We start from the raw sequence: 23,462 nt of genomic DNA, 5'->3' as shown, positions 1-23,462 counted from the left end.
TGCAAACTGGAGAGAGTTCGGAACTCTTTCCTGTTAGCGTCTTGAAATCCTGACTGATTACCGTAGTCTCTTGACCAACCCTGCGATCTCCTTCTACATCCCTAAGGGAAAGGAGAGCCAGTGTGACCTCAGGTTCCGATGGTTTTTTAGCCATTGAAGTCTTTGAGCTGGAGAGAATCGAGACTTCTTGAAGCTGATTTTGCATCCCCGATGTTCCAGGAACTGGATTACTTCTTTGGATGCTCGCAGACCAGCCTTTCGTCCAGGTACTTTCTTACCTGAACCGCTTCTAGGCATGGTTATTGCATGACTGCATCCGCCAATTTCGTGAAGATACTTGGGACTGTGTTTAGTCCGACGAGTATGGCTCTTAGGACATACTCTATCTTTTATAACTTGAATCCTAGGTAGGAGGAGAGGGGGCAACTGACTAGAAGCTGCCAATAGGTACCTGTCAGGTCTATCAAGACTGTGAACGCCCCTTTTTGAAATAGGGTCCTTGTGCTCCAAAGGATTAACATCCTGAACTTGCTGTTTCTTTTGAACTTGAGTGGCAACAAGTCCAGAATGACATTTTCATGAGTCCTTGTGAACACAAAACAGCCTTCCCTGGAACTCGATGGACTTTACTTTCCTTATCACCTGTATGCATTAGTGCTATAGGGTATACACTTCTAAAACGGGGTTGGAGTGTAGGAAGAGTTGAGGAAATGATGGTGGTGGCGTGTCTATTCTCCATCCTAGTCCAATCATGATTAGGCCTTGGCCCCAAGGATCGAAGGTCCAACGATCCTGATGGAACCTCCCTCCTACCAGAAGTTTCTCTTTGCTTCGACTGATCAGAAGGTTTACCTCCTCGACCGCCTACCTGAGGCACCGCGGTCATAGAAACTGTGGGATGTTGTTGAACAGACCGAGGAAAAGGTCTAGACTTTTCCGTCTTCTCTTTAGGTTGGGGACCCACATCTGTGGAAGACTTCCTCTTTGACAAGATGCCCCACTTCTGGAGAAGGCTCGTATTCTCCGTGGTGGCTTTGTCAATCACCTCTTTGACTACTTCGCTTGGAAAGAGATCTTTATCCCAGATGTTGGAAGATATCAGCTTCCTGAGTTCATATTTCACTGTTGCTGCAGCGAACAAGAACTCCCTACATGCTCTCCTAGCCTTCATAAAGGCATATAGGTCATTTACTAAGGTGGCCATATGCATTTTAGTCAAGACCATGAGCATGTCTGGGGTACTTTGATGGGCTGAACACAACTCTTTGCAGTTCTGTAGGGATAAGGAGGCTGCCAGTCTCTCCTTTGTCTCTTGTTCCTTACACAAAAGAAACTCAGAAAGTTTAGGGAGATTCTTAGCTAAACTGTCGTCCAGCAACATCCGCATCTAGTTTCCCTACTGAAAAGGTTAAGTGGACTTCCTTCCAATCCTTCTCCTGCATGGGTAAGGCTAGTGACAGAGGCTTGCACTCCTCAAGTGTAGGACATGATTTGCCTGCCTCCACTTCCTTGGCAACAGATTTAAATGCCTTCCACATAAAGGGGGATGCTATTGAAGCAGGAGCAAGAAAGGTAGGGTGTCTCTTACTTAGTGCTAACAATTTCGACACCGAGTAACCCGCGTTTCTCAGGCTACTTTACAAGATAGCCTGTACCTTATCATGGTTGAGAATCATGACTTCCTTCGGTTCCGTTTCTTTTCCTGACGTTGGTTCATGCTTCAGTCGAATGAAACAATTAGGAAAAGCGCTAAAGCTTGGCCAAAAGTGGATTTCGTCTAAAGGAACAGCTCCTATCTTCTCCGAGATGTAGAGTTTGTCGTCTAAAATCGGCATAAGCTCCGCGTACCTCCAGGGATTGGTTTTGGAGTATGTCGGGAGGTCTTGGTCTCTGGGTCTCTTGTATGACCCCTGGGAGGCGACAAGTGGAGCTTCATGGAGCTCTATCTTGAGATTCGCTTCCTCCATTTCGCCTTGTTTGCGAAGTTTTCCATTAGACCTGTAAGATGGGCCAGTAACTGGTCCATTTTGTCTAACAGAGGAGTAGACGGTGAAGATGTCTAGGTTAACGGCTCCAGAGCCGGCACAGACGGAAGCAATTCTGACACGACATTGTCAGCTTCTTCCCGGGGTGCCTCCCTGGCCTCTGTCCCAAAGGCTATCTGGATGCAGGAAGGTGCAAATCGTGCCTGGGGCACCACTATTTCCCTACTTTCAGGAATAATAAGCTACGCATCCTATCGTTAGGTAGGTATGGTCCCGGAGAGATCTTCAAGTACCCCATTTTGTCTAACAGAGGGGTAGACGGTGAAGATGTCGAGGTTAACGGCTCCAGAGCCGGCACAGACGGAAGCAATTCTGACACGACATTGTCAGCTTCTTCCCGGGGTGCCTCCCTGGCCTCCGTCCCAAAGGCTATCTGGATGCAGGAAGGTGCAAATCGTGCCTGGGGCACCACTATTTCCCTACTTTCAGGAATAATAAGCTACGCATCCTATCGTTAGGTAGGTATGGTCCCGGAGAGATCTTCAAGTACCCCATTTTGTCTAACAGAGGGGTAGACGGTGAAGATGTCTAGGTTAACGGCTCCAGAGCCGGCACAGACGGAAGCAATTCTGACACGACATTGTCAGCTTCTTCCCGGGGTGCCTCCCTGGCCTCCGTCCCAAAGGCTATCTGGATGCAGGAAGGTGCAAATCGTGCCTGGGGCACCACTATTTCCCTACTTTCAGGAATAATAAGCTACGCATCCTATTGTTAGGTAGGTATGGTCCCGGAGAGATTTTCAAGAACCTTCTTACCCAATTGCGTAGTTTCTTACGTGCCACATCCCTAGACTCCATTGACTTGGGAATATCAAAACCTTCGGACACTAATGTCCGACAGATATTGCAAACTTGGGTTTCGCAATATTGCAGGGATTCAGAAATAATATTGCAGGGGGCATGAAACCTGCATGCATTATGACTGTAAAAGTACTTACTCTTAATATTGCAGAAGATTGCAGCACATTTCCTCTAGGGTTCCTCCTGTAAAGAAAGGAAAGCAGAATGAGTATACAATTGATTATCTCACTTGATAAGCAGTATGTAATAGTCATCTTTTAATTATTATAGCTTAGGATAGTAAGCTAGAAAGGAATAGTGGGAGACATACTTGTGATTCCCTTGCAAGCAATTGCTGTAACCTCCCACCAGTATTAAATATAAAGAGTTTCCTTTATCAAGGCAAATGAACGAAGGGGTTCTAACCTCTAGGGGTAGAAAAAGTGTACATTGCCACTGCCCCTTCTAATTATTTAATACTGTGGGGTAAGGGTAACTGATTTCTAATCAGAGTATTGAAGGCATTCTATTCTGTCAATGTAGGTTCGGTCTCAGCAGCAGGCACAAGGGTACCTAAGATATGTTAGAAATTAACTACTGTATAATCATACTATAGTTTTCTGTTTGCCGTATATACTATATTGCAAAATACTGGCTACTGTATAATTATATGTTGTAGTTCAGCCAGTGTGCTGCCGTTATGGCCAGCATCTGGCGGGACGGTCCAGCCGGCATGACGCCGACTGTACTAGGAAAATAGAAAAGAGACATATTTGTGCATCCTACCCAGCCGATTGCTGCGGCCTTCCCTTCCAATATTAAAACCATAGAGTTTCCTCATCAGGGAAGCTCAAAGATAAGGGTTCTAACCTTTAAGGATAGAAAGTATACTACCACCGGCCCTTTAAATTATTTAATATTGTAAGGTAAAACTTAAACTTATTTCTTATCAGATTGTTGAAGAAATTCTGTTCTTTCAATATAGGATTGGTCTCAGCAAACACCTGGGCAAGGATACCCAAGATATGTTGGAAAATAACTACTAGTATAATATATACAATAGTTTTCTATCTGCAGTATATACTATACTGCAAATATACTGACTACCGTATAAACCTATAATGTAATCCAGCCGGCGTATAGCCAGCATTGCTAGTCCCTGCCGGCACAGCCCGGTCAGCATGCTAGCTGAAAGAGAGAGAGAAAGCATGGAGTGAAGGACTGCCTTATTACTGTGTATGTATACACTAAATAAGGATGTAAATATATAATTTACTGCTTTCCCCAGAAAGAAGGTTCAAATGCATCATTCAGGCTTCCATCCAACCACAAGTACCATCGCCGGCAAAATCTGGCCGGCACATGGCCGGCAGGCTAGTACCCGGCAGCACTAGTACAGTCGGCATGCCGCCGGATGAGTCAGTACCTGTCGGCGCCGGCCCGGCCGGCAGTACCCCAGCAACTGGACTTGTGGCCGGAAAGTCCAAGGGAGGACTGAAGAACCTTGGTGACAGAAGAGACTTCCCTCCAACAGCCATCATGGCTGCCGGCAGCCGGCGGTCGTCATGGCCGCCGGCAGCCTGCATAGCCGCCGGCAGCCGTTATGGCCTCCGGCAGTTGTTATGGCCGCCGACAGCCGGCATGGCCGCCTGCAGCCGGCAGCCGTCATGGCCGCCGGCAGTTGTCATGGCCGCTGGCAGTCGTCATGGCCGCCGGCAGATGTCATGGCCGCCGGAAGTCGTCATGGCCGCTGGCAGTCGTCATGGCTGCCGGCAGATGTCATGGCCTCCGGCAGCTATCATGGCTGCCGGCAGCCATCATGGCCGGCATGGCCGTCTGCAGTCAGAAAACAGGACGACGGCCCAAAGAGTTGCGATGGCAAGGCCATCACTAAAGGACAGAGCGGGGAGGGAAAAGGGTTCTGTATGTAGTATGGAAGGAGCCAGCAGGATTGCCGGTCCTACCACACCCTTAAGAAACTCTGTTTCAGTATCGGCGCCATCCTAGGCGGCAGGAGAATATATATTCTCCAGCCTAGGGTCTGCCAATACAGTTGAGGGGACGGTGGCAGTGCTGCCTCCTCTCAACAAGGGAGAAACAGAGTTCCAGTGCCGGCACCATCCTAGGTGGCAGAAGAATGTCTATTCTTCAACCTAGGGTTTGCGAGCACAAGACTAGTCTTCTAGACCGCAGGGAGAAGGTGGCGGTATCATACAACCACTTCAAGTGCGGCCTAGGGAGGTCTAGCCTCCTATGCCGGCTGCCTAGCCGGCAGGGATATGACTATTCACCCTGCCGGCCGGCTGCCTGCAAAGACCAAGTACTCTGAGGTTCTGACCAAAACCCAAAGCCTGCTATCTGCCAGCCAAGGGAAGAGACAGAAAACACTAGTCCAGTCAAGACTGAGTGTCAACTCGAAGGCTTGACTAACTAGGGTTGTAGCCTAAGACTACACTCAGAGGGAAGGAGAGATTACCCTTAAATCTCCACTGGAGACGAGTATCGGATTATATAATAATTCTAGGAGATATCTATCTCCGCCTGAATTGATGAAACGATACACGAGGGTAAACGAGGAAATGTCTGAAAGCATACTTCATCGCCTAGGTTAGGTTACCTAGGCAAGACGAGATCTCGGTTACCTAAATCACCGAAACTCTTAACGTATACGATCGACATAGAAAGAGGAAAAATTATGCATACCATAAATATCTTTACAAGTATAAAATGCCTAAATAGCTTCCATAACTACTTAATTAATGCTATTTCAACCGGGAATGTTGTTCTACTAACTAAATAAGATATGCCTAATGAACGACAGCGCCCATGGCGCCTCCGGTAACAGGCCTAGTTCCTAAGCAAAATGAATTACTCTAATTTCATTGTGAAACAGGAGCTAAAATATACACATTGTAAAGAATCAATACTCAACTTTCCAGTGACGAAAGAAGCTAGAGATTGCATTATAATCCTAGCAGAATCGATCGAAAAAGTTAGATCAACTGGGAACACCACTGCGAATTTGCTACAAAATTAGGAATGTCCGCCATCTTAGATATGGCGCCATCTTGATACTCAATAGTAGTATGGAAAATAGGGTAACCTTGATAACGGCTCCCCTTCCAAAATTGCCACTCTTCCCCCTCGAAGCGAAAACGCTATTCGGGGTGAAGATCGCTATGTTTCGTATCAAGATATACGTCCCCTGATTTATGCGATATCCTTGAGAGAATGTTAAGGATATTCGCACCAGGAGTTAGAATTCTGGAGACTTAAAGGTAAATTCTCTGAGAATATCACTGTAGTTCATATATCCCTTGGAAGCTACTATTAGGAACCTTCCATCACGACGACATGGCTTAAGCCCAAAAATTAGAATAAATGTTTCATTTATGAACTATAAAAACTTTAAAAAAATAAGAGGAAGAGAAATAAGATGGAATAGTGTTCCTGAGTGTACCCTCAAGCAAGAGAACTCTACCCCAAGACAGTGCAAGACAATGGTAAAGAGGCTAGGGCACTACCCAGATTAGAGAACAATGGCTTGATTTTGGAGTGTCCTCCTAGAAGAGCTGCTTACCTTAGCTAAAAAGTCTCTTCTACCCTTACCAAAAGGAAAGTAGCCACTGGAAAATTGCAGTGCAGTAGTTAATAATTTGAGCAATGAAGAATTGTTTGGTAATCTCTCTTGTCAGAGGAGAGAGGAGAATATGTAAAGAATAGGCCAGACTATTCAGGGTATTTGTAGGCAAAAGGAAAATAAGCCACACCCAGAGAAAAGGATCCAATGTAGTACTGTCTGGCCAGTCAAAGGACCCAATAATGATCTAATAACTCAATAGGTGGCTGGTGCCCCGGCCAACCTGCAGGAAGTTTTAGTGAGGTGTTAGGGTTTTCCAACTCATGTGTGCATAGCGAGGTGGGAAAACCCATTTAAAAAACCAACCTGTTGGTTAAGACTTCCACCCTTATGAGGGGTGAGTCTTCCCTAATAAAGAGCGAAAGGGTTTGTATCTAGTGACGGAACAAATGACATTTGTTCCGTAACTGAAATACAAACCACGCTATTTAATATGGGTTATTATTTCGGCGGAGCTGAATGACGAGCCATTAGAGTTTTAACGAGGGTTTACTACCCCACCGCTAGTTAGCGGGGGGTAGGGAGGGGTAGCTTGCTACACCCCCCCCTCACACACACCGGTGAATACTTCACTTTGCTTTTGGCTTGGGTGAAGAACAGACGTGTCTGCTCTCACCCTCGCTTTGACTGCCATTAATCTGTTTTGCTTTTTCACTCTTGAGTGTGTGAAGTTGGCCTCTATAAACATGCGTACGTGTCCTGGTTTACCTGACCGCCCTTGTTGCGCACCCTGCGCTCCCATCGCAGCAGCGCACACCAGTGCACCCGATTCCTGTTGCGCCCTGCGCGCCCACCACAGCAGCACACGCCCTTACGCCCACATCCTGATGCTCGCCATGCGTGTCCACGATCTCCTGGGCGCCCAGTGCCCTCGTTCTCCTCAGAGGGCGGTTCCTGCACCACCTGCGCATCGTTCTCCTGTGCGCCAGCGTGCAAGCTCACCTATGCGCCCTCAAGAGGCTGTGCATTCGCGCCCTCGCCCCGTGCTTCCTGACACACTCGCTCCACGCCCACGTTCTAGGAATATTTCTCCTGCGCACACGTGCCCAATAATTTCGCCCGCACAGGCTCATCAGCAGGTTCCAGCGCGCCCGCGCACACGTGAGCAGAAGGTTGCTCACGCTCCAGCTCCTATCCTGCCTTCAACATCGCCCCACGTTCCAGCTCTTGCACGCCGCACGCCCTCGCCGTCACCTATGCATGCCCTCGCCCTCGCGCGCGCGAAGTTCCTGTATCGCACGATCCTGCTGCGCGCGATCAAGGGCAGGGCTCATCACGCGATCACCAGCGCGATTCACGCCGCGATCGCCAGCGCGATTCACGCCGCGATCGCCAGCGCGATTCACGCCGCGATCGCCAGCGCGATTCACGCCGCGATCGCCAGCGCGATTCACGCCGCGATCGCCAGCGCGATTCACGCCGCGATCGCCAGCGCGATTCACGCCGCGATCGCCAGAGCGATTCACGCCGCGATCGCCAGCGCGATCCCGCACGCGACTTCATGGGGCTTCAGGCGGACAGATCTTCTTCTCGTTCCCCCCCTCGCAAGCGCAGAACAGTGCGCTCGCCGGAGGAGGGGAGGTTTCCGGACAGGTCTAAGGACTCTCTTTCAGCTCCGTTTCAGGCGAACCCTAGTTTGTTGACTCCTCCTAGGGATCGTTCGATCCCCTTCCCTCCAGAGGGAGTGTCTGACAGTGCGACTGTCAGCCAACAGCCCTGGTTTGGTACCATCATAGTCAGAGCTCTCATGCAGGCTTTTAAGCCTGTGTTTTCTGAACTAGGTCACAAAGCAGTGGCTACCTCGTCTCCCCTGAAGAGGAAGAGAGGAGTCCCCTCCGTGGTGACTTCCCCGAGGGCTAAGCTGTCTCCTCGGAAATCCTTGCGCAAGGCTCCTTCTCTCCCCCAGACTTTCTCTCCCTCCCCTGCGGACGAGGATTTCCCAATGGGGGAAACTCCGCCTCTCCTTGAGAAGTCTCCTCAAACGGGGTTGGAGAAAAGCCTGCATCCATTGTTGCTAGAGTCCTGTATCCCTCCCAGGAGGGAGCTGAAGGACTCTAAGACTTTGCCGAAGTCTTCTGCAAGGATCAGACAGAAACCAGCTAGACCCTCGGAGAATGTCCACGTGTCCCCCCCAGGAAGAGCCACTGGGGACTGGAAACTTTGCTGCTAGCCCTTCGGGAGGAGAGCATCAAGAGTCAGAACATGCGTTCTGGCAAGTTCTGACCCTCATGAGAAATCTCAACGGGGGTCCGGACCCTGAGATTCCCCCTCGTGAGGGTAAGGACACGGTCTTGGACCACGTCTATGGCACCCAGAAGCCCTCTAGGGCCAGTGCAGCCTTGCCCTGGTCACAGGGGATGAAGAGTGCCAGAGACAAGGTCGAAGGCCAGCTCTCTGAGCTTGCCTCCTCCAACAGATCCAGCGCCGGTAACAAGCTCCTCCCTCCTCCTCGAGTCCGCCAGGGGAGGTATTTCGAGATCTTAGAGGAGACTTGTTTGAGTCTTCCCATTCACCATTCTGTTGAAGAACTCACTGGGGGAGTCCCTCTAGAGAAACTTTCCAACCGGCAGGTTTCGTATTCTGCTACTGAGATCCTAAGCCAGGAGAAGGTGGCGAAGTGTGCCATGCAGGCAACTTCGTGGCTTGACATCTGGCTGGGGTCTCTGGGCATCCTGGTGCAGTCTGAGGACCTGTCCAAAGAAAGCACCAGGAAGGCACTGGAGACATTCTTACTCTTTGGCACGCGGACTATCGAGTTTCTGGCCCACCAAGTCTCGAGCTTGTGTGCCAATACGATTCTGAAACGTCGAGACGCAGTTGCCGAGAGGTTCCACCAGAAAGTCCCCAGTTCCAACGTTAGCAGGCTCAGACACTTTTCCGTGCTCGGTAAGAGTCTGTTCGAGCCTAAGGACGTGGAGCTAGCCGCTGAGAGGTGGAGGAAGTTCAACCAGGACTCCCTCCTCCATAGGGCCCTGACATCAAGGCCCTACAAACCTCCAGCAACTCAACAGCCCTGTCCAGCTAAGAATGCGAAAAAGACGACTGCAGCGAAGCCAAAGGTGTCTAAGCCCTTTCCTGTTAAGGACAGGAAGGGCAGGAAGTCCTCCAGGGGAGGTAAAAATCCTAGAGGGAGTGGCCGAGGCCGTAAACGCTAAGATTGGCAGTCCCCCTGCATGTCCACCAGTGGGGGTATGCCTACAAAGTTGCGCGACAAGGTGGCAGCAACTCGGGGCAGATACCTGGACGATTTCCGTAATCGGTCAGGGCTATCGCATCCCGTTCACATCCTCTCTACCTCCCCTGACAGCGAGGCCAGTGTCATTAAGCTCCCTTATCATGGAATTGGTAAAGGGGCAAGACCTCCGGGCAGAAGTCGAGACCATGTTGAAGAAGGACGCTCTCCAAGAAGTGGCAGACGGGTCCCCAGGCTTCTACAGTCGACTCTTTCTTGTAAAGAAGGCGGCTGGAGACCCGTCATCGACCTCTCGACCCTGAACGGGTTTGTCAAACAGACTCCGTTCAGCATGGAGACGGCAGACACGGTCATACTTGCAGTGGGACCGCAAGACTTCATGTGTACACTGGACCTGAAGGACGCGTACTTCCAGATCCCAGTCCATCCGTCTTCCAGGAAGTACCTAAGATTTTGCCTAGACAACAAGATCTACCAGTTCAAGGTGCTGTGCTTCGGTCTCTCCACAGCTCCTCAGGTGTTCACCAGAGTGTTCACCCTGATATCATCGTGGGCTCACAGGATTGGTATCCGTCTCCTCCGTTACCTGGACGACTGGCTGATCCTAGCAGACTCGGAGGCAACCCTTCTTCGCCACCGAGACAGGCTTCTCGAACTTTGCCAGGATCTGGGGATCATGGTAAATCTAGAGAAGTCCTCTCTGCAGCCCTCTCAGAAACTGGTATACCTAGGCTTGGTCATAGACACCAATCTCCACAAAGCCTTCCCATCAGACGACAGGATAGCAAGGCTGAGGAAGGTCGCAAGGCCTTTCCTCAAACGAGAAGAACTTCCAGCCCAAACGTGGTTACGTCTCCTTGGCCACCTCTCTTCCTTGTCCCGTCTGGTTCCCAATGGTCGCCTCAGAATGAGATCCCTCCAGTGTCGACTCAAGTCTCGGTGGAATCAAGGACACGATTCCCCGGACTCTCTGATCCCTATGGGTCCCGCGGAACAGACGGACCTTCGGTGGTGGCTAGCAGAAGAGAACCTACGAAAGGGAGTGGATCTTCTTGTCCTTCCCCTGGATTTGATGTTGATTTGGGATGCATCAAAGATAGGGTGGGGGGGGGGGGGGCATGTTCTGAACCACAGGACCTCAGGCCTGTGGTCAGAATCAGAAAGGTACCTTCACATAAACCTGCTAGAAATGAAGGCCATATCCCTGGCACTTCAGAAGTTCCATCAGGTCCTGGCGGGCCACTCTGTGGTGGTGATGAGCGACAACACCACAGTAGTGGCTTATATCAACAAGCAGGGAGGTACCTTCTTGGAACAGCTATCCCATCTTGCAGTAGAGATACTGAGATGGTCCGAAGTCCACTCGGTCACACTTTCAGCTCGCTTCATTCCAGGCAAAAGGAATGTGCTCGCCGACAGTCTGAGCAGAGCAACGCAGATAGTGAGTACCGAATGGTTTTTGGATCCTCAAGTAGCCAACTAAGTCCTGACTTTGTGGGGTTCCCCGACTGTGGATCTGTTCGCTACAGCGCTGAACTTCAAGCTCCCGCTGTACTGCTCCCCAGTCCCGGACCCCAAGGCTCTCTGGCAAGATGCCTTCCAGCAACGGGGGGACAACATCGACATTTACGCCTTTCCCCCGTTCTGTCTGATGAGGAGGGTGCTCAACAAGACCAGAATATCGGTCAATCTATCGATGACCCTGATAGCTCTGCTATGGCATCACGCAGAGTGGTTTCCGGACCTCCTGCAACTCCTGATGGAGCCCCCGAGAGAACTCCCTCCACGTCACGAGGTACTCAAACAACCACACGCCAACATCTTCCACAAAGCCGTAGCTTCACTTCGACTTCACGCCTGGAGACTATGCAGCACCTCCTCGCTGAGAGAGGATTTTTGCAACAAGTTGCGAATAGGATGTCTGGACACCTGCGCAGGTCATCCGCAGGGGTCTACCAGGCGAAGTGGCGAGTTTTCTGTGGTTAGTGTTGTGGAAAGGGTATCTCTCCACTCGATGCCACTATTCCAGCAATAGCGGAGTTCTTCTTGTTTTTACGGGAAGAAATGCGCCTTTCAGTCTCGGCGGTGAAAGGCTATTGCTCAGCCTTAAGTCTAGTCTTCAGGCTCAAAGGAGTGGACATTTCCTCCTCGCTGGAACTTTCCCTACTCATACGGAGTTATGAACTTAACTGCCCTCAGTCGGAAGTGAGACCTCCTCCATGGAACTTGGTTCGAGTTCTCAGGTCTCTGAAGAGACCTCCCTACGAACCATTACGCCAGGCTTCAGATCGCCACCTTACTTGGAAGACGGTGTTCCTGCTAGCTTTGGCCTCGGCCAAACGAGTCAGCGAACTCCATAGTCTCTCATACGACATCGCCCATTCAAGGGGATGGGAGGAGGTAACGTTCAGGTTCGTCCCTGAGTTTGTTGCCAAGACTCAGAATCCGGGAGTGCCGGACCCTCGGTTCGACTCTTTCCAGGTTTCGAGTCTTCGTTCTGTAACAGATGACCCAGACCATCTCCTACTGTGCCCAGTAAGTTCCTAGTATTAAGGTTAATACTGTCACGTCCCCATACCCTGACGAGGTGGTATTGGGAGAGTCCTAGCCTAGATTTCCATCTGAAGAACTCCAGGTCAACTTCCTAGGACGAGTCACTCTTCTCACCTTCACACACAGCTTATGTAGGCACAGCAGTTGCACAGCAATGCTAGCAATGTGCAGGGACTCCTTATTGCCTGAGTACTTACACACTCAAATATGGAGTCCCCGGGCAAAGCCAAAGTCAGTATGGCAGGGACTTACCACCCTTCCTAAGGGGTGAGTCACCCATATTAAATAGCGTGGTTCGTATTTCAGTTACAGAACAAATGACAAATTCGTAGATAATTTGTATTTTTCCAAACTATACAAACCTTAGCTATTCAATTAAACTTGCCCGCCAGCCCTGTCCCCCGTAAAGTCCTACTTCTAAGCAAAGTGAAGTATTCACCAGTGTGTGTGAGAGGGGGGGGGGCTAGCAAGCCACCCCTCCCTACCCCCCGCTAACTAGCGGTGGGGTAGTAAACCCTCGTTAAAACTAATGGCTCGTCATTCAGCTCCGCTGAAGTAATAACCCATATTAAATAGCTAAGGTTTGTATAGTTAGGAAAAATACAAATTATCTACGAATTTGTCATATTTAAAGTAATTTGTATTTTTCCTAATGATACAAATCATGAGCTCCTTATACAAGTTTTGCCCGCCATCACCTAACCCCCTGCAAGTCCTGCCTGCAATCAAAAGTGACGAGACAACACCGGTGAGTGTGAAAGGGGTAGCCAGTACTATCCCCTACCCCCCCTGCTAACCAGTGGTGGAGTAGTTATACCTTCCTGGAAGTCTTATGGCTAGTCTTCCAACTTTGCCGAAAGTATATTCTCTATTAAAAAACGTATTTGATTGAAGCGAAAAATCTATTTTTGGGTGAGATAGCCATGTCGTCCTGATGGAAGGTTCCTTTAAGGTATATTTGACTACAGTGATATTCCCAGAGAATTTAACTTAAGGTCTCCAGAATTCTAACTTCTGGTGCAAATATCAATAAAGTTTCCTTCAAGGATATCGCATAATATCGGGACGTATTCTTGACACGCCACATAGCAATCTGCACCCCGCATAGCGTTTACGCTTCGAGGGGGAAAGTGGCAAAATAAAAGAGGAGACGTTATAAGGTTCCCTTCCTCCGTTACTGTTTGAGTACCTTGATGGCGCCATAATCGCCGCCATCTTTATTCCTTGTAGCATTGAGCCGGTGCTACAGATACAGTATTATAGGGAGGGATCCTGTCAAGGCCTTTCATAGAAAGGAGGGTGGGTCCATCAGGACGACATGGCTATCTCACCCGAAAATAGATTTTTCGCTTTGCTCAAAATCTGTTTTTTGGGCTCAGGCCATGTCGTCCTGATGGAAGTATACCAGAGCATTAATTTATCTGTGGATTTTCCAATTGTGCCTTAACCTCAAGACAATATTTCCTTGGTTGCTTAGACCTTAGAGACCTATGACGTTACTGTTATACGTCATTGCTTCTAATCATGAACTATGTTAGTGCTTCCTACCCCCTACAGGGAAGAGTCATAATAGACTCAGGGAAAAAGTCTCGAAGTTTGCATATTTCACATGACCAACCTATCAACAAAAGGGCATACGGGTCTCGCTGTATGCCTTTAGTCAAGGTTTGCATTTTCAAATCGAACAAAGGTTCACATAAGCCACCATAGCATCCAATTTATATCAGAATAGCTGTATACCACAACAGATAAGTTTATATCCATGTCAAAACAAGATATGCATGGCCAGAAAAGGTTTGTATACATTTAGGAACGAAGTTACTACTGTTGTTCAATGTTATTATGCAGAATAATAAGGAATAAAAAGTAATGCTCGTACATAACTTTATTTATATACGTTTGGGGCGAAAAAAGACGCAAATAACAATCAGATAATTATTGGCAATCAGTAAATAGTAATTCAGCATACATTTCATAATAATATAAAAAATGCAAGCAAATAATAATAAAAAACAGAAAATGCAGGCCAGACCAGAAATAGTTGTTTCATTTGAAAACAAAAGTTCATGCCACATAGTTGAAAATTCAATAATTTTCTAATACATTTCTAGGAAATTCTGTCTATTTACACTGTGTAAAAAACACACGGGACTAGTGTTAAGTCTATGTTTCTTCACTTTTAGACACTGGAACAGTCTATAATGTCACCTTGATGACATTTCACTTAACCCTTTTACCCCCAGGCTATTTGGAAATTTCCTACCTTTAACCCCCAGGGGTTATTTTTTTTCAAGCACATTTTGCAGTATATTTTTTTTAAATTGCTCTAACAGCCTTAATTTTTGTCATAGAGAGGTCAGGTTGGTCTCATTCTCTTGGAAAATGCCTGAAGTTTCTCAAAAAATTATAAAAAATATGCAAAAAAAAAATTTGAATTGCAGTTTTTTGCAAGGACGTACCGGTACGCCCAGGGGGTACAGGGATGAGTTTTGTGAAACGTACCAGTACGTCCTTTGGGGGTAAAAGGGTTAACATGTTGCACTGTAATGTACCAACATGTACACCCTATAGAATTATAGTCCCAATTAATTCACTGTTCCTCACAGCACTAAGCGACAGGTTTTAGAACACTACCTGCCGCCACCACGTATCTCTTTAATTCTTGCACTTGCTTTGCGTAGTGCTTGAAAAACACTTTGGATGACTTCCATCCAGTATACAAGCAAAGACGCTTGAAATCCATGAGCTGGAAAAAATTCAATGACGAAACAATTTTCCTAGGATCATGACCTGCGGGTGTACTGTCAGGATCCGCTCTGCGAATGAAGTAGGTGATCTTCACCCTTAGTTGTTTCAGGGATAAGTTTGAGCCCAATGTTTCCCCTTTAAAGAGCTGTCCTCCCCCGAAGTCTGAAGGTCTACGAAGATAGACCTTTAGACACTCCACTGGACACAGGGAGATATCTACCTTAAGAGGGCAGATTCTCCAGGGACCCCACCTCCTGGTGGGTAGCTCGTTCTTGGCGAGAAATGTTGGGTCAGGAAAGAGATTCAATTCTCCCACTTCAGTAAACTGAATATGGCCCTCTTCCCGAGAAAGGGCCACTATCTCACTAACTCTAGCCCCTGAGGCTAGAGCAAACAAGAATATACCTTTTTGAGTCAAATCGTCCAGAGAGCGATTCTCATTGTCCAACATCGAGGCAAAGTATTTTTAAAGATTTCATTAGAAAAGTCTACTTGGAAGGGGTAAAGTTAGGGCCTAGTCAAGGCAGATTTACACATAGTTATCGTGTTGGCTGCTAAACCTTGTTCATGAAGATGAATAAAGAAGGATAAACAGAAAGCTGTTGAGATTTCTTTTGGTTTTCTTGCCTTGACAAAAGCACCCCACTTCTTCCAGGATGACTCATATTGCCTTCTGGTGGATTTAGACTTATATTCCTCTAAGAAGTCTATACTTTCTTTCGAGATCCCCAACCTTTTCCTTACTGCTAAGGAGAGAAAATCATGAGATGAAGGTCTTGGGTTTTCTTTAATGAAGCGAAGACAGATGACTTCTGTACTTGTTGAGACAGAACTGGGTCCGGCAGAGGAATTAGCCTCAGCTGCAATTCCAATATTAGAGGGAACCAGTTGCTCCAGGGCCATTTGGGAGCCACTAGGCTGCTGTTCCTTGAAAAAATCTCAGCTTGTTGAGGACCTTCATCAGCAGGTTGGTTGGAGGGAACAGATAAATCCTGATCTATCTGTTCCAGTCGAGGGACATGGTGTCCACTGCTTCCGCTAGAGGGTCCTCGTATGGGGCCACATAACGAGGTAGTTTCTTGTTGCTGGTCGCGAAGAGTTCAATTTGCAGTTCTGGGACTTGATGTAAGATGAAGGAGAAAGATCTTGCGTCTAGGGACCACTCTGTGTCTATCGGCGTTAGTCTGGATAAAGCGTCCGCCGTCACATTGCGGACCCCTTGAAGGTGAACTGCTGACAAGTGCCATCTCTTCTTTTCTGCTAAGCGGAAGATGGCTAACATCACTTGGTTGAGTTGAGGTAATCTCGAGCCTTGACGATTCAGACATCTCATTATCACCTCGCTGTCCAGAATCAGTCTTATGTGGACTGAAGGGTGAGGACACAATTTCTTCAGTGTGAGGAAGACTGCCATGGCCTCCAAAATGTTGATATGGAAGGTTTTGAATAGAGGAACCAAGTTCCTTGGACTTTCCGTTGATGAGAGTGACCTCCCCATCCTTCCTTTGATGCATCTGTGTGAATGATGACTGAGGGTTGAGGCAGTTGCAGAGGCACCGACCTCTTCAGGTTCTTGACCTTTGACCATGGCTTGAGAAGTGATCGTAGTCGGATCGGCATCGGTCTTATTAGATCTCTTCCAGCGTTTGATGCGTATCTTCTCCAGACTCCTGACACATCCTTTAGCTGTGCTCTTAACACTGGGTCTGTCACTGATGCAAACTGAAGGGAGTCCAGCACTCTCTCCTGTTGGCGTCTTGATATCCTGTCGCATTTCAGTAGTCTCTTGACAGATCCCACTATCTCTCTCCTCTTCTTTAATGGAATGGAGAGGTGATGGGACTGTAAGTTCAAATGTATGCCTAGCCATTGAAACTTTTGAGCTGAAGGTAGTCGAGACTTTTTTATGTGTATCTTGAATCCCAGATGTTCCAGGAACTGGATCACTTTCTTGGATGCTTGCATGCATTCCGTCTCGGATGCTGCCCACACCAGCCAATCATCCTGGTAGGTCATTACCTGGACACCTTCTAGGCGTAGTTGTTGAATGACTGCATCTGCAAGCTTCGTGAAGATCCTTGGGGCTATGTTTAGTCCGAAGAAGGGCATGGCTCTGAAAGCGTACTTTCTTTTTTGTAGCCTGAATCCTAGGTAGGAGGAGAATTGGCGATGGATCGGAATGTGCCAGTAGGCATCTGCCATGTCGATGGAGACTGTGTATGCCCTTTTGGGCAATAGGGTCCTTATGTGTTGAAGGGTCAACATCCTGAACTTGCCGTTTTCTATGAACTTATTGAGTGGCGACAAGTCCAGATTGACTCTGAGTTTGTCTGAGTCCTGCTTGGGAACACTACAGCCTTCATTCGAATCTGATGGACTTTGCTTTCCTTATCTCCCGTTTGCTCAAAAGTTCTCGGGTATATTCTTCCAGAACAGTGGTGGAGTGTTGGAAGAATTGATGAAATGATGGTGGAGCTGTCTTCCAGCTCCAACCTAGTCGGTTCTTGATCAGGCTGTGGGCCCAGGGATCGAAGGTCCAACAATCCCGGAATAGTTGGAGTCTTCCTCCTACCGGAAGCATCTCATTGCTTCTGGTGTCCGGAGGACTTGCCTCCTTGACCACGTCCTCCCCTACCCCCTCTTCCTCTTGAGGGACGTCTAGAGGAACCTCTACTTGACCCTCTACCTTTAGGGCGAAAGGTAGTGGTCTGCCTCTCATAGGCGGGAGTGAAGGCTGGTGACTGAGTCACCACCTGCTGGGGTACCATCTGGTAGGTGGGTGGGGGGTGTGCAACCGTCTGGGGCACTGCGGTCATGGGAAGTTGTCTTGCGGGGCGAGAGGGCAACCTTGGCCTCTTTGTCTTCCTTTTCGGTTGGGGACCCTCATCCGGGGAAGACTTCCTTTTAGCCGACTTGGCCCACTTTTGGAGAAGGTTCCTGTTCTCCGTGGCGGCCTTGTCAACTATCTCCCTGACCACTTCACTAAGGAAGAGGTGCTTTCCCCAGATATTGGAAGATATCAACTTCCTGGGTTCTTGTCTTACTGCAGCCGAGGCAAACACAAACTCCCTGCAAGCCCTTCTAGCCCTAACAAAGCTATAAAGGTCTTTGGTCAGGGGTGCCAAATATGTTTTGGCCACGACCATGAACCTATCTGGGGATCTGTGCTCATTGGCCATTGCCTCCAAGGTGGTCTGGAGGGACAGAGAGGCAGCAAGCCTCTCCTCCGTCTCCTGCTCCCTACGCAGGAGGAAATCAGATAACTTAGGGAGGTTTTCACTGAACTGACGTCCAGCGATATCCGCCTCCAACTTCCCGACTGAGAAGGTATGCTGTATATCCTTCCAGTCCTTGTGATCTGTAGGCAGGGCTAGGGAAAGGGGCCTACACTCCTCCAGTGTAGGGCAAGGTTTCCCAGCTTCCACTGCCTTCATCACCCCCTTGAACCCTTTTTCCTCAAAGGGGGAGGCCTTTGTTGCTGGAGCAAGAAAGGAAGGGTTTTTCTTACTCAGGGCTGGCACCTTAGAATTAGTGAAGCCCCTGTTCTTCAGACTGCTAGCCAACAAAGCTTGAGCCTTTGTATGGTCAAGGACTATGACCTCTTTCGGCTCTGTCTCCTCTTTGGATACTGGTTCTGCCTTTAGACGGACAAAGCAGTCTGGATAAGACTCAAAGCTGGGCCAGAATTCAATGTCCTCGATAAGGACAGCTCCCAGCTTTTCTGAGATAAAGATCTTCCCATTCGTGATTTGACATTGAGTCTCTTATTAGACCCACGGGACGGTGCAAGCTGATGAATCTCCTTCCTCAATGCAGCTTCCCTTTCTTCACTCTGCTTTTGTTACGTCTCCATCATAGCCATGATGGCAGACAGGGTCTTGTCTGATGGATCAGATGGAGGAGCAGAGGACGTAAAGGGCACTGGTTCTGGGGCTGGAACAGACGAAACGGACACCGTTTAGATTTCATCCTCTTTCGTTTCCGGAGCCAATGTAGACTCCTCTTCCTAACCTTCCGCAAGAAGGTCCTTTTCGGTGTCTTCTGACACCTCTGACATCCTCTCGTCGTCTAGATGGATGTCCTTCATCGCATCCGAGACATCCGTATCAACGGAAATCTAGACACAAGGGATCTCAGGGTGAGGTTGTGGAATAACAGCATCCGCAGATGCTTTAGGGAATAGATAGCCCCGCATACGCTCATTCGGGAGGTAAGGCTCCGTGGTATTTTTCTGGAAGTGAGGAACCCATCTACTCAGCTTGCTCCGAGCTGCATCCCTTGACTCCGTTGTCTTGGGGTCTTCAAAGGCCTCACTAACCAAGGCTTTGCACACATTACCTACCTGGGGGTCCCAATATTTGAGAGGTCCCTTGGTGATGGAACAATGGGAGTGTGTCCTACACTCCAGGTGGTCGCAGAAGTCTTTGCTACGGACGTTGGAGAAGACGCTCCCACACATGGTTCTCCTGTAAAGAGAGGAAAATAAAATGAGTATAAGGTAGTTCATCTCACTAGATAAACTAATAAATATTATTAATGATATTTTCCATTTTATTTTATTGCATATAGCTTAGATAGATAAGCTAGAAATGAATTAGGAAAGACACATACGTGTGTATCCTGCCCAGCCAATTGCTGTGACCTCCCTAGGGTTATCCTCCTCAGGAGGCCTATTGGAAGAGATCTAACCTATAAGGATAGATACATGTAACTTAACACCAACATCCAAAAAGGATTAATAATGAGGGTCGTTCGCAACTGATCATCTATCAGTATATGGAAAGAGAATTCCTTTCCTTATTTTATCTGGTCTCAATCATAGACTGTGCCTGGACACACAGAGTATGTTGGAAATTTAACTACTGTATACCTTTATACCATAGTTTTCTGTTTGCAGTATGATCTATACTGCAAATATACTGGCTACTGTATAGACATATACTGTACTGTAGTTGTAGCCGGCATGTTGCCGGCAAGGCTAGCACCTAGGGCACAGTTCAGCTGGCACAACATTGACTGGAATAGTGGCCAGCGGCCCGCCGGTTTGCCGGCGGCTTGCCGGTCGCTGTCAGGTCCCCGGCTGTCGGCACACTATCCCAGTCAGCATTCTATGTGACAGAGTAGTGGCCGGTAGTCAGAACTCGGCTGGCTCTTGCCGGCTAAGTCAGTTGTGTCAGCGGATCGTTGGCTGTCGGCGCACAATTCTATCCAGCATCTTGCCGGCTAAGTCAGTTGTGTCAGCGGATCGTTGGCTGTCGGCGCACAATTCTATCCAGCATCTTGCCGGCTAGGGTAGGGGCCGGCAGCCGCCAGTATGGTTAGTACCTGGCGGCACTAGCTGAAAGAGAGAGAAAGCAAGGAGTGAAGGATAATGTAAGAGCACTGTCTCTCTTCCCTCCTTCGGAATGAGGGTTCAAATGGAAGGGGAGAATATGAGATATTCAGGCTTCCATCCATCCACCTCCATTGTCGGTCACTGCCGGACACAGGTTGTGAATGGCAGTCCAAGAGAGGACTGAAGAACACACTATAGTAAAGGGATATTCTGCCAGTAGCTGGTCCCGCCGACACAGCTATCCCAGAGCTTGTGTCCGAAAGGGAAAGCTGAGCGACTAGGCCATACAAGCAGAAGCCCGAGCCGGCCCTACAACCTGCCAGCAAGCGGTGAGATTGCAGGACGACGGCCAAAGGGTTGTGAAGGCTAGGCCATCACTAAAGGACAGAGGGGGGAGGGAAAAGGTTCCTGTATAAGGTGTGAGAGGAGCCGGCAGATTGCCGGACCTACCACACCTTAAGGAAGCTCTTGTTTCAGTATCGGCGCCATCCTCGGCGGACGTAGAATCTATTCCCCAGCCTAGGGTCTGCTAATATAGTAAAGGAGGCCGGCAGCCATCTAGCCGCCACCCTTAACGAGAGAGAAACAGATTTCCGGCGCCATCGTAGGCAGCAGAAGAATATCTATTCTTCAGCCTAGAGTCTCCATGCACAGGACTAGTATACTAGACCGCAGGGAGAAGGGGGTAAATCATATGACCCCTTCAAGTGCAGTCTAGGGAGGCTTAACCTCCTATGCCAACAACATAAACCGACAGGGGAATCTATTCACCCTGCCGACCAGCTGGCACACGACTATGTACTCTGAGGTTCTGACCTAAACTCAAAGCTTACCATCTGCAGCTAAGGGAAGGGGCAGAAAACCCTAGCCTAGTCTTGCCTGAATGACAACTCGAGGCACGACCAACTAGGATTTTAGGATAAGGCTACACTCAGAGGGAAAGAGGGATTACCCTATACACTAGGGTAACCGGGGAGTATGTATGAAAGTATACTAAAGCCCCTAGGCTACTAGCCTGGTGACAGTGAGATAGACTACTTAAATCATCGAAGCTCTCTCGTATACTATTTTAGAATACGAATGTTTATATGCAATAAATATATCTTACATGTATAAATTGCCTAATATCTTCATTTAATTTCAGTAACTCCAGGAACGCTTGTTATATCATGCAGGAAAGTAAACTAGAACGCCTAGGCTAGGAAGCCTAGCGTAAACAAGATCGGCTACCTAAATCGCCGAAGGTAATGTGAATACTATCGGCATAATATAATTAATTCTTAGCAATGAAGACTAAACTAATTTCATTTATGCTATTATACTGGGAAAGTCGTTCTGACTAACTAAATAACTCATGCGTTACGAACGACAGCGCCGAAGACTCCTCCGGTTCAGGCAATAGCTTTGCCAAAAATTAGCTCAATTTTGATTCAATTTTTTACTTTATGGCCAGAGCTAAATTTATACAACGTAAAGATCAAATACTCAACTTTTCAGAGGCAGAAGAAGCGGGAGATTGCATGATAAATCCGAAATACTGAGAGAGCTACCGGGAAAATCACTGAGCGAGTTCGCTACAGAAAAAGGAATAAAGATGGCGGCAATGATGGCGCCATCTAGGTACTCAAACAGTAACAGAGGAAGGGAACCTTGTAACGGCGGCTCTTTTATTTTGCCACTTTCCCCCTTGAAGCGTAAACGTTATGTGGGGTGCTGATTGCTATGTGGTGTGTCAAGAATATGTCCCCTGATATTATGCGATATCCTTGAAGGAAACTTTAAGGATATTCGCGCCAGGAGTTAGAATTCTGGAGACCTTAAGTTAAATTCTCTGGGAATATCACTGTAGTGAAATATACCCTAGGAAGCTACTTAAAGGAACCTTCCATCAGGACGACATGGCCTGAGCCCAAAAAGGTCTTTTTTTATCTTCAGGAAAAAAAACAAATTTCTTTAAATTTGTCATTTTTTAATCCCAATTTTCATCCTTATGTGCATATTTTATTCATGACTGTTATCCTTTTCATAAAACTATAAAGGCTAAACTTGTGCATTTGCTTTTCTTAGATGTCCTTTTGTGCCATGATGATGAGTTGGAAGGGAGACGTGTTGCCTATATATTATATCTCACACCTCCATGGTACGAAAAAGATGGTGGAACACTGGATCTTTTTGATGTGGATAGTAAGTACCCTTGTTCAATTGTTTTTGCTTAGTCATGGTAATTAAAAAGGATTTAAATTGATATTGAATTTATCCATCTCTAGCATAAGATTCCAGGCACTGTGACGAAACAAATGATTTGACATATATACAGGTTAGGTCTATTCATGGTACAGTACTGTTGTTTGAACTTTACCTTAATATTTTGTTAATGAAATAGACATCTCACTGGTTTGAATTATTTCAGATAAAGGACAACCAAGGGATATTGTTGAATCACTCTTACCTAAATGGAATACTTTGGCCTTTTTTGAAGTTTCTCCTGTGTCATTTCATCAGGTAAGCCTATTGTAAAGGCATGACCTTTTGTAAGTTGTTATAACTTTTGGGAGGGTATTGGACCAATTTATTAGCATTAATGTTGGCGTGTGAGGCTTGCTGGTGAAAATGAATCCAGCTTCTGTATACAAACCATGATGGATTGCTTAACGAGAGTTGCTTTATGTAATTAAGATTTGCACTTGAAAGAGATAATTGATGTGGAAATGTCTCTAAATTCTATAACAAGTGAATATATAGTGCATAAAATTTTTTTAACTTAGATTATTATCCTCTGTAGTGATTATTATTGAAAAGTATGAAACAAGGTTATAGTTGCTAAGAGTAATGCCATGTTTAATTCTTTGGCCTCTTCCATATACTGTAATGCCTCTTTAATTCTCATTGTATATGAACTTGCCACCAAAAGCAAGAAAATGCTACAACAATAATTAGTATGAGTGACTTATTTTATTTTGTACTGTATAGATAGAGAAAGAAGAGTATTTAATCTCTACATTGTTATTAATCAAACCCCTCCATGTCACTTTTTGCTCCTTATCAGTCAGACTATTATCTAGATTGCTAACCAGTGTATATAACTGATTGTACACATACTTACATATAACATCAAACAAATGAAACAGAAAAGGGGACCTCTCCTCTCTACGTTCCTCCCAGCCTGACA

The 23,462-nt window shown here is 47.4% G+C and overlaps 1 protein-coding gene across 3 annotated transcripts in view; it reads left to right on the top strand.

The window, feature by feature from the left end:
- sud1 (Prolyl 3-hydroxylase sud1) overlaps positions 1-23,462 on the top strand; it is a 189,167-nt gene that overhangs the window by 80,499 nt on the left and 85,206 nt on the right. For all 3 annotated transcript variants that reach the window (XM_068393563.1, XM_068393566.1, XM_068393565.1), the window contains exons 5-6: positions 22,361-22,477; positions 22,704-22,795. In XM_068393563.1, the coding sequence (XP_068249664.1) occupies positions 22,361-22,477; positions 22,704-22,795 (209 nt within the window). The remainder of the gene's footprint in view (positions 1-22,360; positions 22,478-22,703; positions 22,796-23,462) is intronic.

The sequence above is a fragment of the Palaemon carinicauda genome, chromosome 19, assembly GCF_036898095.1.
Source record: "Palaemon carinicauda isolate YSFRI2023 chromosome 19, ASM3689809v2, whole genome shotgun sequence".
NCBI lineage: Eukaryota > Metazoa > Arthropoda > Malacostraca > Decapoda > Palaemonidae > Palaemon > Palaemon carinicauda.
Note: the sequence above shows the minus strand (reverse complement) of the source record. Positions and strands in the feature narration are given on the sequence as shown.